Below are 14,670 nucleotides of genomic sequence, written 5' to 3' on the forward strand. Positions count from 1 at the left end.
CCATAAAATGACGAGTTAACATCATTTCACTAATCATATCTTCAGCACATGGGAAAGTGTGAACAAGTACTAGTAGTCAGGTGAAGTCCCTCTATCATTCTGATATAATTAATCAGACTGATTGCCATAAAAGGAGGGAAGATATTCTTCCAATCATTGTGTTCTTGAGTTAGCAATGGTTATCTTCAAAGTAAGACGTGCAGTCATCACACTTTGCGTCAAAATGGAAAAGAATTTGGACAACAGTCTGGTGTCAAGAAGGGCAGCAAAGAAGTCACTTCTCTCCAAAAAACCCGCATCAAGAACAGACTGTAATTCTGCTGGAAGTACAAGGATTGGACAGCAGAAGACTGGTGCAAAGTTATTTTCTCTGATGAAGCCCCGTTCTGACTGTTTGGGACATCTGGAAAATCGATTGTGCGGAGAAGGGTGCGACTTCAGGACAGCCATTAAAATGTTGTATCCGTGGCCAGGCAACTCCCCGGATCTTAACCCCATAGAGAACCTGTGGTCAATCCTCAAAAGCCGAGTGGTCCACAAACTGTGTTCAACTTCCAGCACTAATAAGGCAAGAATGTATCACTATCAGCCAGGATTCAGCTCAAAAGATGATTTCCAGCACGCCAGAGCCAATTGCAGAGGTTATGAAGAAAGGTCAACACTGTGAATATTTGCTCGTTGCACATATTGCATGTTTTTGCCAATGAAAGCATTTAAAACGTATTAAATGCTTAGCATTGTTTTTCAGTATACCGAGAAATGTGAAAAAATGATCTACAAATACTGAAGCAGCAAACTTTGCAAAACAAACTTTGTCACTGCCAATTCTTTTGGCCAAAAACTTCAATCTTAAATGTATATTTAAAAAAACTGTACTTGCGGATTATATAATATTAATGGAATAATAGGCCTTAAAGATAGTACACTTTCATGACTATGTTTCTTAACACACTTAAGTACACTTTTCATAATGCACTTTGTAAAAATGGTCAAATTAAAAGTTTTACTTTAAAGGGATAGTTCACTTTGGAATTAATTTTTGGTGTATTTTAGCTTACCTCAAGGGCATCCAAGATGTAGGTGTCTTTGTTTCCGCAGTAGTTTAAATTTTGATATTTTTAGGTCAAACCGTTCTTGTCTGTCAGTCATATAATGCAGGTCTATGGTCACCACCTCAAAGAGCATGCACAGAGAAGTCCAAATTAAACATGATTTAATGACTCGTAAATGTAAGTACACATTGATGGCCGAAGACACGAAATGAGCGGTTTGTGTGAGAAACCGAACAGTATTTATATAGTTTTTACCTCTTGTAAACACAGCCATGTCCAAGTGATCTGATGGTGCCGGCGCTTCGGTCTTTTTCGGCAAGCGCCGGAAGTGATCTCTCGCGCGTGTACGTCACTCATACAATTGTTTTATTTTTAATTTTTTTAATTGTTTTCTTTTACAACGGTTTAAACATCCCGGATAAGCGCAAATTAGTACCATTTTAATTAGCCGTCTTACCTACAATCTCTGTTCTGTGTAAACAATGAGTGACGTACACGCGCGAGAGATCACTTCCGGTGCTTGCCTGAAAAGACCGAAGCGCCCGCGCCCTCAGATCACTTGGACGTGGCTGTGGTTACAAGAGGTAAAAACTATATAAATACTGTTCATTTTCTCACACAAACCGCTCGTTTCGTGTCTTAGGCCATCAATGTGTACTTACATTTACGAGTCATTAAATCATGTTTAATTTGGACTTCTCTGTGCATGCTCTTTGAGGTGGTGACCATAGACCTGCATTATATGACTGACAGACAAGAACGGTTTGACCTAAAAATATCAAAATTTAAACTACTGCGGAAACAAAGACACCTACATCTTGGATGCCCTTGAGGTAAGATAAAACCTACCAAAATTTAATTTCAAAGTGAACTATCCCTTTAAAGGTACATTTTAAATCATTATGGTTTAGTAATATTTTATCATGCTTTAAAGAAGTATACTTGATGTGTTGACTAACATACTTAAGCAAATGCAAAGTACTTGATTATAATTGAACACACTTAGGGCGTTATGTGATATATTTAGTATATTTGGATTAAACTTCATCATTACAAATGTGTTAATTACTAATATATTTAATACATTACATACAACCGACTGGAGCAGACGGTAGCGAGTTTGCCCATGACACGCATATGAGCTGGCACTGATTGATTGATTGATTGATTGATTGATTGATTGATTGATTGATTGATTGATTGATTGATTGATTGATTGATTGATTGATTGACTGACAGAGACAGGCAATTTGGACAAAAATCATAATGGTCGTAAATATTGTATTTTTGATTTCGTAGTGAAATGTGACCTGGACATGTTTTCATGAGATTCACTCTTGAATATCTGAGACTAAGCATACATCATATATACTGGTAACTGAACTGAAACACTCACCCCCAGGTTCTCTATAGAGAAAGGAATAGCTGGTCAGGTGGCACGAACAGGAGAGGTTTTGAATATTCCGGATGCCTATGCAGACCCCCGTTTCAACAGGTAATAAAGATTTTCATTTTCCATGTAAAACATCTGAGATTACTTTAAGCCATTTTGTTAAATAACCAGGCTCTACAATTAGTAGTTAAAGCTTGATGAATGAGTAAAGTAACATACCGTAATACACAGGCACTGCACTGACATGTTGTTCGAGGGCTTAGACAACTGTTGGAATTGTAAAGTTACAGTATCATGGCAATGATCCAGGTTTTGTCCGTGATTATTATTTAGCAGGATGAATCTCACAAAGCCTGTCATATGTCATATTTGAACCAAAGAAAGAAAGAAAGAAAGACAGAAAAAAGAAAGAGAATTTTTTTTTACCATGGTACAAAATAATCTCATTCTCATTACTCTAATGTGGAAGTAATAAATATTATTTAAATAAAATATTAATGCATCATGCTTTGTTGTACTGCCAATATAATACAGTATATATAGTCCTCAAATAATATGAGTGTATTGTTGAGTTGGACATATGGACACACAGTGGTCTGTGGTTCTAGGTGTTAAAGTGGACATGTCAGATGAAAGGGGCTTCTGGATTTGTGTAAATCTGGAATAAGATGATTATGCTAAGACCAGATGAGCCAGCGCTAGAACCCGTTGTGTGTTTAACTCAATCCCTTACTCAATCATAATACAAGCAAGCACTATGGATGTTCAGCTCTGTGTATGTGTGCATTTGTGTGTGTCGTCTGTTCTGCTTTTCACAGAGAAGTAGACCTCTACACTGGCTACACGACGCGGAATATCCTGTGCATGCCCATAGTCAGCCGCGGGACTGTGATCGGTGTTGTACAAATGGTGAACAAGCTGGGAGGAAGTGCCTTCACTAAAACTGATGAGAACAACTTTAAGATGTTCGCCGTCTTCTGTGCTTTGGCCTTACACTGTGCAAATGTAAGTGCGCAGACATGTAGCATGACCTGGAGTCTAATAAAACATCTGTCTGCAATAACATCACACCTCTTAGAGAATGGGAACGTTTGGAAGAAACAGGCTCAGGACTGTCAGCCACTCGGCCCTCTGTGGGGTCACTTACGAGTCTCGTCTCATAGCAGATTTTAAAATGACTGAAGCATGGTAATATTTATGTTAATATTATTTTTATTTAGACAGAATTCGACACCTCGCATGTTATGCCAGGGATTTTTTTTTACTCTTTGTCAGATTTATTAGAGGTGGAGTGAAAGTTGTGGTCGACTGATATATTGCTAAGCCTGATAATTTTGCATTGTTTGATTTTGAACATTGTCCGATTTTATTTTTCTTTGGCCGTTGTGTCGATGTGATAAAGACTTTTAGTTTGACAGCGTTGAGAACGAGAGCATCGGAGCTTCCTTTCTCCATCTTCATTAGTTTACTGTCTCTATTCGAATAAATTATTAGACAAAACTGTAGGTACAAAGAATTATAAAGTTTACTTTTTTATTATTAGTAATAGAAAGGCAAACTTTAAAATATGCTCCCATCTGATCGACAAACTTTAAAGCCGGCATTAAACAGAAGTTGCGATAGTCTTTTCTTTCCTATTGTGGCGTAAATATGAGGGAAATGGCTTCTTGAACAAATGTGAAAAGTAAAACAAACAACTTGAAAATAAACAACTTTGTAGTTATATATTTATTTCAGATATATTACAGATTCATATTGTCTTAACCACTTGAATGCGTAAGTGCTCACACCATAAATAATGTATGAAAACTCTCTGTGTTCGTACAGTAGCGCTCCTTTGCTTCATGGTTCAGCTTCTCTCGGTATAAGGAATCTTGTACTTGTTCCATTCAAGTCCAGTAAAACTTATTTGTAAAGCGCTTTAACAATACAAATCATTTCAGAGCTGCATTACTGAGGGCCATACTATTCCCTTAATGCTTTAACATTAAGAAATTAGGGTGATTTGATGATATATGTTGATTAAATACATTATCCACTTGCTGAGATCAAGCTTTGTTATTTTATCTAGCAGATATATCAGTGCCACTTTTTAGTTATTAAAAAATAAACTTGTGTGTGGTCCAATAGAAGTTGGTCGCATGGTTTCTGTGTGTATGAAATGTGATGAATATGTGCAGGCCGTTCTTAAAAAGTTTTAACGTAAATACAGTCGGGGTTTTTTCTCTGGCGATTTGTATTTATCATTGAATGCTCCTGAGTGTGTCCTAAAATATGGCGACGACTACCCAGAATGCAATGCGTAACGACGTAGATTCCCATTCTCTGTTGTTGCTGTGATGTGAGTGACCGGTTGCTGTAGGAGAGAGGTCATTGTCCTTGCCTTTCGCCAGTTAGCAAGTCATTAGACAAGACAACATTTAGTAAATATTATGTAATGTAAATATTTATTTAATTTCAGCAATTGTTATTCATGTGTTTTTACTATCTTCATAAAGTGTGATATAATTTATATCGGTCATTTGCCACCCTGCTCTCTAAGGTATTGACCATCAAAAAATTAATATCAGTCGACCACTACACTAAAAACACTGAACAACCATAGAAGATTATAGAAAGATAGATAGAAAGAAACCACAATATTTTCAGTGGGTTAGACTGTTTTGCATGTATATTTTGCATCTGCGTAAACACGTGGGGTGTGTGTATGTGTTTGTGTGTAGATGTATCACCGGATAAGACATTCAGAGTGCATTTACCGGGTGACTATGGAGAAGCTTTCGTACCACAGCATCTGCACATCAGAGGAGTGGAAGACCCTCACACAACTCTCTCTCCCTGCTGTCATTTATAAAGAGATCGAACTGTGAGTTTACACTCTCATACTTCCAAATCACTGCTACATAATGGCTTTCAGAAATAAATCAGTTAAATAGCTGTAAAATAGGCTCTAAACGCGTTGGACTGAACATTAGTGTTATATATTACAGTTAGGTGAGTGCATAAATTACTTGTTCAGATTATTACTACAATAAATAAAATCATTTTTCATATTAATTTTATCATATTTCTGTTGCCAACATTTAATAAAAGCAATAAGGCAGTCGAGATTACTCACTGTGTGTGTTTTTTGTTATATCACAGATGTGTCAAGGTTTTAATACTTTATTTTCATTATAAATTATTAAAGTGTTGTCATGATCCACAGCAACTAGACGTGCATATTTGTTTGGTGTTATTCTCATGCGTAGATAAGTGTGCATGATATTCGAGTGCCGTTGTAATCAGGATGTATTGAGCATTATTCGTGTTCATGTTTCACCTGTCCAGATTTGAATTGCAAACAAACTGTCATATTTCTGTCTAAGGTTTCACTTTGACATTGCCCCTTTTGAGGAAATGTGGCCTGCAATATTTGTATACATGGTTCACAATTCTTGTGGGAAAAGCAGGTAAGAATGTGTACATTTCTATAAGCCCTGTGTGTTTTATCTATCCATCTATCTATCTATCTATCTATCTATCTATCTATCTATCTATCTATCTATCTATCTATCTATCTATCTATCTATCTATCTATCTATCTATCTATCTATCTATCTATCCATCTATCCATCTGTCTGACATCTATCTATCTATCTATCCATCTGTCTGACATCTATCTATCATCTATCTATCCATCCATCTATCTATCTATCTATCTATCTATCTATCTATCTATCTATCTATCTATCTATCTATCTATCTATCTATCTATCTATCTATCTATCTATCTATCTATCTATCTATCTATCTATCTATCTATCTATCTATCTATCTATCTATCTATCTATCTGTCTGTCTGTCTGTCTGTCTGTCTGTCTGTCTGTCTGTCTGACTGTCTGTCTGTCTGTCTGTCAGACATTCAGACAGACAAACAGATAGATAGAAATAGATAGACAGGCAGATAAACATCAGACAGACAGAGAGACAGACAGATAGATGGATGGACATTCAGACAGACAAACAGATAGAAATAGATAGACAGGCAGATAAACTTCAGACAGACAGATATCTGTCTGTCTGTCTGTCTGTCTGTCTGACGCTTATCTGCCTGTCTATCTATTCTATCTGTTTGTCTGTCTGATGTTTATCTGTCTGTCTGTCTGTCTGATGTTTATCTGCCTGTCTATCTATTTCTATCTGTTTGTCTGTCTGATGTTTATCTGTCTGTCTGTCTGATGTTTATCTGCTTGTCTATCTATTTCTATCTGTTTGTCTGTCTGAATGTTCATCTGTCTATCTGTCTGTCTGTCTGTCTGTCTGACGTTTATCTGCCTGTCTATCAATTTCTATCTGTGTGTCTGTCTGAATGTCTGTCTGACGTTTATCTACCTGTCTATCTATTTCTATCTATCTGTTGTCTGTCTGAATGTCCATCTGTCTATCTGTCTGTCTGTCTGACGTTTATCTGCCTGTCTATCTATTTCTATCTATCTATTTGTCTGTCTGAATGTTCATCCGTCTATCTGTCTGTCTGTCTGACGTTTATCTGCCTGTCTATCTATTTCTATCTATCTGTTTGTCTGTCTGAATGTTCATCCGTCTATCTGTCTGTCTGTCTATCTGTTTGTCTATCTGTCTGTCTGTCTGACGTTTATCTGCCTGTCTATATATTTCTATCTATCTGTTTGTCTGTCTGAATGTCCATCCGTCTATCTGTCTGTCTGTCTGACGTTTATCTGTCTATCTATCTGTTTGTCTGTCTGAATATCCATCCATCCATTGTATTGTCTATCTATCTATTGAAAGATTGAAAGTCTGGGATCAGAGTAGAACGATACAATATATACATGAAAGGCATTTGAAAAGTAGCAAAAATAAATGACCCTGATATAAAAAATATTTAAATCCGTTGTCTTAATAAAAATGAATTCTTTTGGACATAAAAGTGTGTGTAGGTGAAGAAACACCCCGCTTTGACAAGGCAAACGTGTACAGTCACACTTTCTTTGTGTAATAACAGCTTTGAGCAGGAGAAACTGTGTCGCTTCACTATGTCAGTGCGGAAAAATTACAGACGAGTTCCATACCACAACTGGAAACACGCTGTGACGGTGGCACACTGCATGTACGCCATTCTGCAGAAAACCACTGGGATATTCACAGAGCTCGAGGTCAGTATCATTCTCATAATAGCACTTCTTACAGTGAACTTACAAAAGAATCATTTCACATCAGTGTTGTGTTGGGGAAGCTACTTTTGAAATGCTAAACTATTAGCTACTAACAAGAAGTTAGCCAAGGTAACTACAGGGGTCCAGAAACCCATAAAGTCATTAAAGTCATAGTAATCTTACTCTGGCTAGCACTCACATGTCTGCCTTCCAGCGTATCACTCAGGGCAAACGTCATATGATGCAATTAATATTCATGAACCAACAAGTGCCTGGCACAGTGTGCCGAACCGCTAAACAACAAAGACCTAATTGTTAACTCAAATGCAATTGTGAGTGATGTTTATGGAAAATGTAGGTTTTATGCTTTGACATGATATCTCATTTGAGTCTATCCATGGCAATCTGACATTTATGTGACAGAAAATGTGATTTTGAGAGGCTGATGAGACTTCTTAAGGAGACAATAAAATATGTAACTAATGAAATAATTTATTATGCATTACAGTTTCTGGTGGCGGTGTCTAATTTAACTATTAGTACATTTATTAGAAAAATATAGATCACACTAATTTATAGTCAAAAACATTGTAAGGAACAAAAGCATTTAACTAAAGTTTTCCCTTCTTGTCTGATGGAGAAAGTAACTTGTTACTGATAAAGCTGCTCTATTATAAAAACACACACAAGTTACGGTCCGTTCACACCAAGCACGTTAACTTTAAAGCTTTGATAATAATTCTACTTCTATGAGAATAGCTATAACGACACGTCACACGGAGGAATGATAACACTGGAATTCCTTTCAGAGCGATTTTTTTCCAGTTGATGAAAGATAAAAACATTGACATTTAAAGAACTCGAGCGTTTAAAGCTACAGATAACTACAGCACACACTTATAATAAGCAGAACATTATCACCTGTTGGTGTGGATGCTGTGGAAGATATCTCTTTATAGTTATTGTTCTTGGTTTGAACGGGCCTTTACTGTTAGTAGCTCCATATAATAACTTTCTTGCTCGCTCACACAGAGGAAAGGCTTGCTGATAGCCTGCTTGTGTCACGACCTGGACCACCGTGGCTACAGTAACAGTTATCTGCAGAAGTTTGACCATCCGCTGGCCGCCCTGTATTCCACATCCACAATGGAACAGCATCATTTTTCACAGACGGTGTCCATCCTGCAGGTAAAGCTCCTACACACTGTGCCAGCTCAGAACGATAGTCTCAAACATGCTGGATGTGTGCGTTTACACTCACACTATATACAAGGCCAGTGCCCGCAAGCCAATTTTATATAAGTTTAACTGACATAGTCATTGAAGAATCTAAGGGAGTCCGTGCTTATATAACTTATATAAAATTGGCTTGCGGGCACTGGCCTTGTATATGAGCTCAGTGCTAGTTGTATCAAGCTACAGGTTTACTAAATACTGTTATATCAGAGCAGAACTTGCTGGAACCACAAACTTTATTGTCTTTTAGGCAAGACACCCCAGGTGAACAGGGTAAAAAAAACCTAACTTGACTATACTGTTGGTTAAATACATTTAGAATTGCAAATATTTTGTTTGCATTACAAGTTTTATGTTTACATATGCAAATGAGGCATTATCTAATTAAATATGCACTATTTTTGGATATACTTACACTAGATATAGCTAGGTTTTCTTGACATTAGAGACAATAGTTTTTACAGAGGGGATTTTGGATATCTCTTTTTATCACTCCATAAATTTGAAAATATTGTCTACAGCCAAAAAAAAAAAAAAATCACCATGTTTTAGGAATAAAATATTCTCAATAATAGGGCCGAGACTAGAGTTTGGAATACACAGCAAAAATAACTAGCTTAACTTTTATACATTTTAAGCATTATTAAAGACAAGTAAACACTCAGTAATTAAATAAGGAAATTAGCACTAAAGCACTAGGTATATAGTGTTGACTTTTGTGAATCGAAAGTGCAATTCAACTAAAAATGCGTAAGAAATGTCCCATATTAAACAGAGCATTGTCTTTCCGTGTGTGTTGTCAGCCATCTCTTTGGCTTTGCTGCCACTCTCCAGCAGAGCCAGATGCCTCATAAGTGGAGCTTTTGCTTTTTTATTGATCTCTTTTTTTCTCATAGCTGGAAGGGCACAATATTTTCTCCAACCTGACTTCCAGTGAGTATGAGCAGGTGCTGGAGATCATCAGGAAGGCCATCATTGCTACAGACCTCGCGCTGTACTTCGGCAACCGCAAGCAACTGTCTGAACTTCTGGCCACAGGGGCGCTGGACCTGAACAACCGTGCTCACAGGTTAGCGGTCGCACTTTTGCTCCATTATCTCAGAGCTCTTGGAAATTGGACCTCAACATCAGAGATATATTCAGGGAGCCACCGAAACAGTGTCATAAGCTGTGCTTGGATTGGAATACTAACATGTTTGAGTGAATCTTATGGAAATGGTTGCACTTTATTTTAAGGTGATAGACTAATTACACTAATATGTACTGAGTAATATTGATAAACCAAACCATAACATTGAAGTACATGTAGTTAAAGGTAAGTGGTTAGTAATTATGCATCATTTACTGTTATTACTATAGTAATGTGTAACTATATCACTTTGTAGACTTTAGTCGGGGTAGCGCCATATTTCATTTCTGACAGGAATGAAAACAAGGCTGTAAGGGATGGATGTACAGTGGGTTCAATGGTTTGTGCTATTTATTAATGACATACAGAATATTATGGAATTTTCCACCACTGAATAAAAAAGGTAATTGTGACTTTTTATCTCACAATTCTGACTTTTTTTCTCGCTATTGCGAGTTTACCTCTCGTAATTCTGACTCATTTTCTCAGAATTGGGTGATATAACCTCGAAATTGCGAATTATAGTCTGAATTGTTGTGAGATATAATTCAGATATAGTGGGGTTTTTTCCCTCAGAATTGGAATCACAATAGTGAGTTTATTAAAAGAAAGTCAGAATTATTAGACAAAAGTCAGAGTTGCGAGATATAAACTCGCAATTGCAAGAAAAAAAGTCACAGTTGCGAGTAAAAAGTAATAACTGCGAGACATAAACTGGCAATTGTGAAAAAAAAGTCAGATTTGCGTATTTATATCCTCAATTGCGAGTTTATATTCTGATATTATAACTCACAATTCTGAGAAAAAAAATCTGAATTGTGAGATAAAAAGTCGCAATTATCTTTTTTTTATATATATATACCGTGGCGGAAACAGGTTTCCATAGATTATGCAGCTGACGAAACATCTTTCCAAAAGACTAAATAAAAATTTGAAAATTGTGAATTCATACAGCGCATGTCTGTCCCTCGCAGCCTCGTTTTCATCAGCATAAAAAGCCTGATTTGATCCCTTTGATTAATTGCTGGTTGATTATTGGTCCACCACAGGGACCGTGTGATTGGTCTGATGATGACTGCCTGTGATCTCTGCTCTGTTACCAAACTATGGCCCGTCACACGAATCACAGCCAATGACATATATGCTGAGTTCTGGGCTGAGGTAAACCATATCATTGTTAGCCAAACAGGAATCTTTTTGTAGTAACAATATTTATTTGTAATAAAGTAAATCATTGTTCATATCACTGTATTGTTTTGAGCAGTATGTCAAATTGCAGGCCATTAATTGAAATTGTACTTCTTGTGTGTAATGACAGGGGGATGAAATGAAGAAGATTGGAATGCAGCCCATCCCTATGATGGACAGGGATAAAAAGCACGAGGTTCCCCAGGGACAGGTAAGTGAGAACTTTCTGTCATTATCAAGCTCCTTAAAGGCCGCCTAGCAAAATGTTTCTTTTCCTAGCCCATGCTTTGGAACAGCCTTAACACTGGGGGTGTGCCTAAAATGTGGCTCATTAGGTCAGCTGTTATATTTAGTTGTAGAGTCGAGAAGCCTGTTTTTTTGTACCTTACTCCTGTTTTTACCCATGTATTCAGGTGGGATTTTACAATGCAGTGGCGGTTCCCTGTTACACCACCCTGTCAGAGCTGTTTCCCCCCTCCAGTCCTCTGCTTACGTCTTGCAGGTCAGTCACACACTCATAACAACGTTTGACTGCATGAATGCTCCTGTACCATGGTATAATACACCATCTTCGTAACGCACTTCCATTAAACAAATTAAGGAGACTAATATATCCAAATCTGTTTGACAAAGCTAATATTATAAGACAGATGATGAGCCTTGTTCAAATCTGTTATAATCGCTATACACACCGCACTTCGTTACATTTTATATTAACGAGCCAAGTGGCCATGTTGGCAACTATAAACAGCCTACAAGCTGATGAAATATATTCAGTTGTTGCCAAGGTCTGTGGTTTTCACGCAGAATTGGGCTACTTTTATACTGTGTGTTGAAGCTGACCAACCCCCCCCCCCCCCCCCCCCCCAAACTCAGGACTCAATTTTACACCCCACCCCCCTCCCCTGGAACGCAATTGGGAAGGTTTTGGCTGTGATTGGGCGGGTTTGGAATAGCAGGTGGGCTGGTTTTGTTACGCAAACCTGGCAACCCTGACTATATTACTTAGTGGAAGCATTGCTTATTGTGATTATTATAATTTTATATTATTAGTTGATTGGTTTTCTTAATGAAATAATTGTAAGCTGATTAAAAGTGCAAATAAATAATTAAATAAATGACAAAATAATAGTAACTAGATAAAAACATTTACCAAGTCAAACTTTAATGTTGGGTTATTTAATATATTATTTGAAGTTTTAAGGTTTTAAGGCCATGCTGTGAGGTTGCTAGTGTAATCTAGATGATTGCCAGGGTGTTGCTATGTGGTTGCTAGGCCATTCTAGATGGGGTGTTGTGGGTGGTTGCTAGGGATTGCTATGATGTTGCTGAGGTATTATGGGTGATTGCTATGGTACTCTGGGTGGTTGCTAGGGTGTTGCTAGGGTGTTGCAACTATGCAGTTGCCAACAACACTCTGGCAACCATCCAGAATGATCTATGCAGTTCCTAGTATGTATTATCACATTGCTTGCATGTCTTAGCATGTTGCTAACATGTGGTTTAGATTGATGCTATGCTAGTTTCTAGATAGTCAAGCCAACATAATAATAATAAATCCATTAATTTATTTAAAGGGCTATATATAGAATTCAGAAACCCTTGTTATTAGCGACACTGGTGGCCGTTAACTGAACTGCAGCCAGCAACGTATTACTCTTGCTCGCACATACTATGTACATAGAGAGAGTGGCTCTTTAGGCATTATCCTGAACATTGCATAAGAATTAGTTTCCTGTGCCGTTGTAGTTGACCTTGTTAAATCATTACGGATTAATATTGTTTATGTCACTGTTACTGTGAAACAGCAAACCTTTTATTTTAGTTTGTGTTGTGCTGTGTTTGTTGACATTAGAGGACTCCATCTCTAAGCTAACGTTAGCTAGTGTTGCACACTTTGTCAAGTCCTTCACATAAAAATCAGTCTACAGGCTTTCATAGACAATTTAGGAAGTCAGGCAAGGTCTCGTTTTTCTTTCTTTTCTTTTTTTCGTTACAATCTGTTCACAATTGGCCATAAAAAAAGAAATTAATACTAAAATCCTCACATATGAACTCTTTAAAGCTTCAGTTTGCTACTTGCACTGCTTTGCTCAGGTCACATTAACCAGCTTCCATGATGTGGCCTTTGTGCTCGTTCTGATGTGAGGATGGGTCTGTGTGTCTAAACTACTCCCCCGTGCCCTAAACTGTAACCTCTGTGACCTCGATCTGTAGGGAATGCAAGCACAGTTGACAGCGCAATCTGAAAAGCCATGCCACAGTGTCAGACCCAGGTCTTTAACTGGAATCTGTGGGCAGCGGGTTCAAACGTCCCGGAGCCCTGCGTATTGTGAGATCAGAGAGGGACCAATAAATGACATCAACCTCACTAATTAAAAGGGAGAGTCTAATAGCCGACCATTTTCATCCTCTCTTATTGGCCTGTGTGCTACACGAATGGAACAAAAAGGGCAGATCTAAAAAACAACTGGACAAATTGAGTATGACCACCTCTTCCCTTCGTGTCTGGGTCAGATTGCCCTGACAGCATTGCCTCAGTTACTCTAGCCACAGCCTATCAGTTGACATCAACAAACAATCAATATTATTTATAAAAAACAATCATGAAAATAGTCAAAAACTAATTTCATTAGCGATTAGTTGGATCCATTATAAAATAATGGAAAAATAAAATAATTGTAATAATAATAAATAAATATGTTTTGTGAAATTCATACACAAGCACAAGTTATTTATTTTCTGAAAAAAGAATTTCAAGCATTTAAGCATGATTTTATGATTTTAAAAATAAACAAATTCAATCATATTTATCCAAAGTTTTTTTACGGATAATAATATAGCAAGAATACAAAATGTAAGTGTTTTAAATAAATGAAAATCAAATTTAAGTAAATTATAAATCGGAATGTTTCGATTTTACAAAACATCACCTGAAAGTCACCGTTAACCAAATCCTTCATAAAAATGGTTTATGTGTCAAGCAACTGAAACAATAATTCTGACTAAAAAATATTTATTTTGATCAAATATTTGTTGTTGGATGTTAATAAAAAACATTTTTATTTAAAGTCCTACACTACCTTTCAAGTTTGGGTGATCAATTTAATGGGTCAGCGACATGACGTGCATATTTTTGTGTCCTTTTAAAATAATTTGATAAATTCATGACATGTATCACTTTTTTCTATAAAACTTTATTCAGTGCATTAACATAATAAATATTATTGTATGTTTTGGTATCTTAAACCCCCAAAACGTCATGTGGCACAACGACTAAGAAAACTATTTAAAATGGTATTTTAATAATGAGAAATTCAAAATAAAATACTATGGCATAATTTATGTTTGAACCCTTTCCTATAAACAAATTTTGCAAATATCAGTAGTTTTAAAGCTGTTGAGCTCATTGAAAAACTTTTGTCCAGCAATTTGTATGCTCTCTATAGTCACAACTGCAAACATGGGTCTTTTATTATGAATTGACAAGATAATAACAGTAAACATGTATATAAT

At 36.8% G+C, this 14,670-nt stretch overlaps 1 protein-coding gene across 5 annotated transcripts in view; it reads left to right on the forward strand.

Annotated features, from left to right (window-relative positions):
• The window catches only part of pde10a (phosphodiesterase 10A), a 140,852-nt gene that overhangs the window by 125,579 nt on the left and 603 nt on the right, over window positions 1-14,670 (forward strand). For 4 of the 5 annotated variants that reach the window (XM_056249583.1, XM_056249540.1, XM_056249549.1 and 1 more), the window contains exons 12-21: window positions 2,455-2,547; window positions 3,264-3,450; window positions 5,169-5,311; window positions 5,814-5,897; window positions 7,451-7,601; window positions 8,634-8,789; window positions 9,734-9,906; window positions 11,016-11,127; window positions 11,285-11,365; window positions 11,568-11,656. In XM_056249583.1, coding sequence (XP_056105558.1) covers window positions 2,455-2,547; window positions 3,264-3,450; window positions 5,169-5,311; window positions 5,814-5,897; window positions 7,451-7,601; window positions 8,634-8,789; window positions 9,734-9,906; window positions 11,016-11,127; window positions 11,285-11,365; window positions 11,568-11,656 — 1,269 coding nt within the window. Of the gene's footprint in view, window positions 1-2,454; window positions 2,548-3,263; window positions 3,451-5,168; window positions 5,312-5,813; window positions 5,898-7,450; window positions 7,602-8,633; window positions 8,799-9,733; window positions 9,907-11,015; window positions 11,128-11,284; window positions 11,366-11,567; window positions 11,657-14,670 lie in introns of all 5 variants that reach the window. The other variant, XM_056249560.1, reaches the window with a different exon arrangement.

The sequence above is a fragment of the Rhinichthys klamathensis genome, unplaced genomic scaffold (assembly GCF_029890125.1).
Source record: "Rhinichthys klamathensis goyatoka isolate OS25496 unplaced genomic scaffold, OSU_Roscu_1.1 h1tg000003l_1, whole genome shotgun sequence".
In the NCBI taxonomy this organism is placed as follows: domain Eukaryota; kingdom Metazoa; phylum Chordata; class Actinopteri; order Cypriniformes; family Leuciscidae; genus Rhinichthys; species Rhinichthys klamathensis.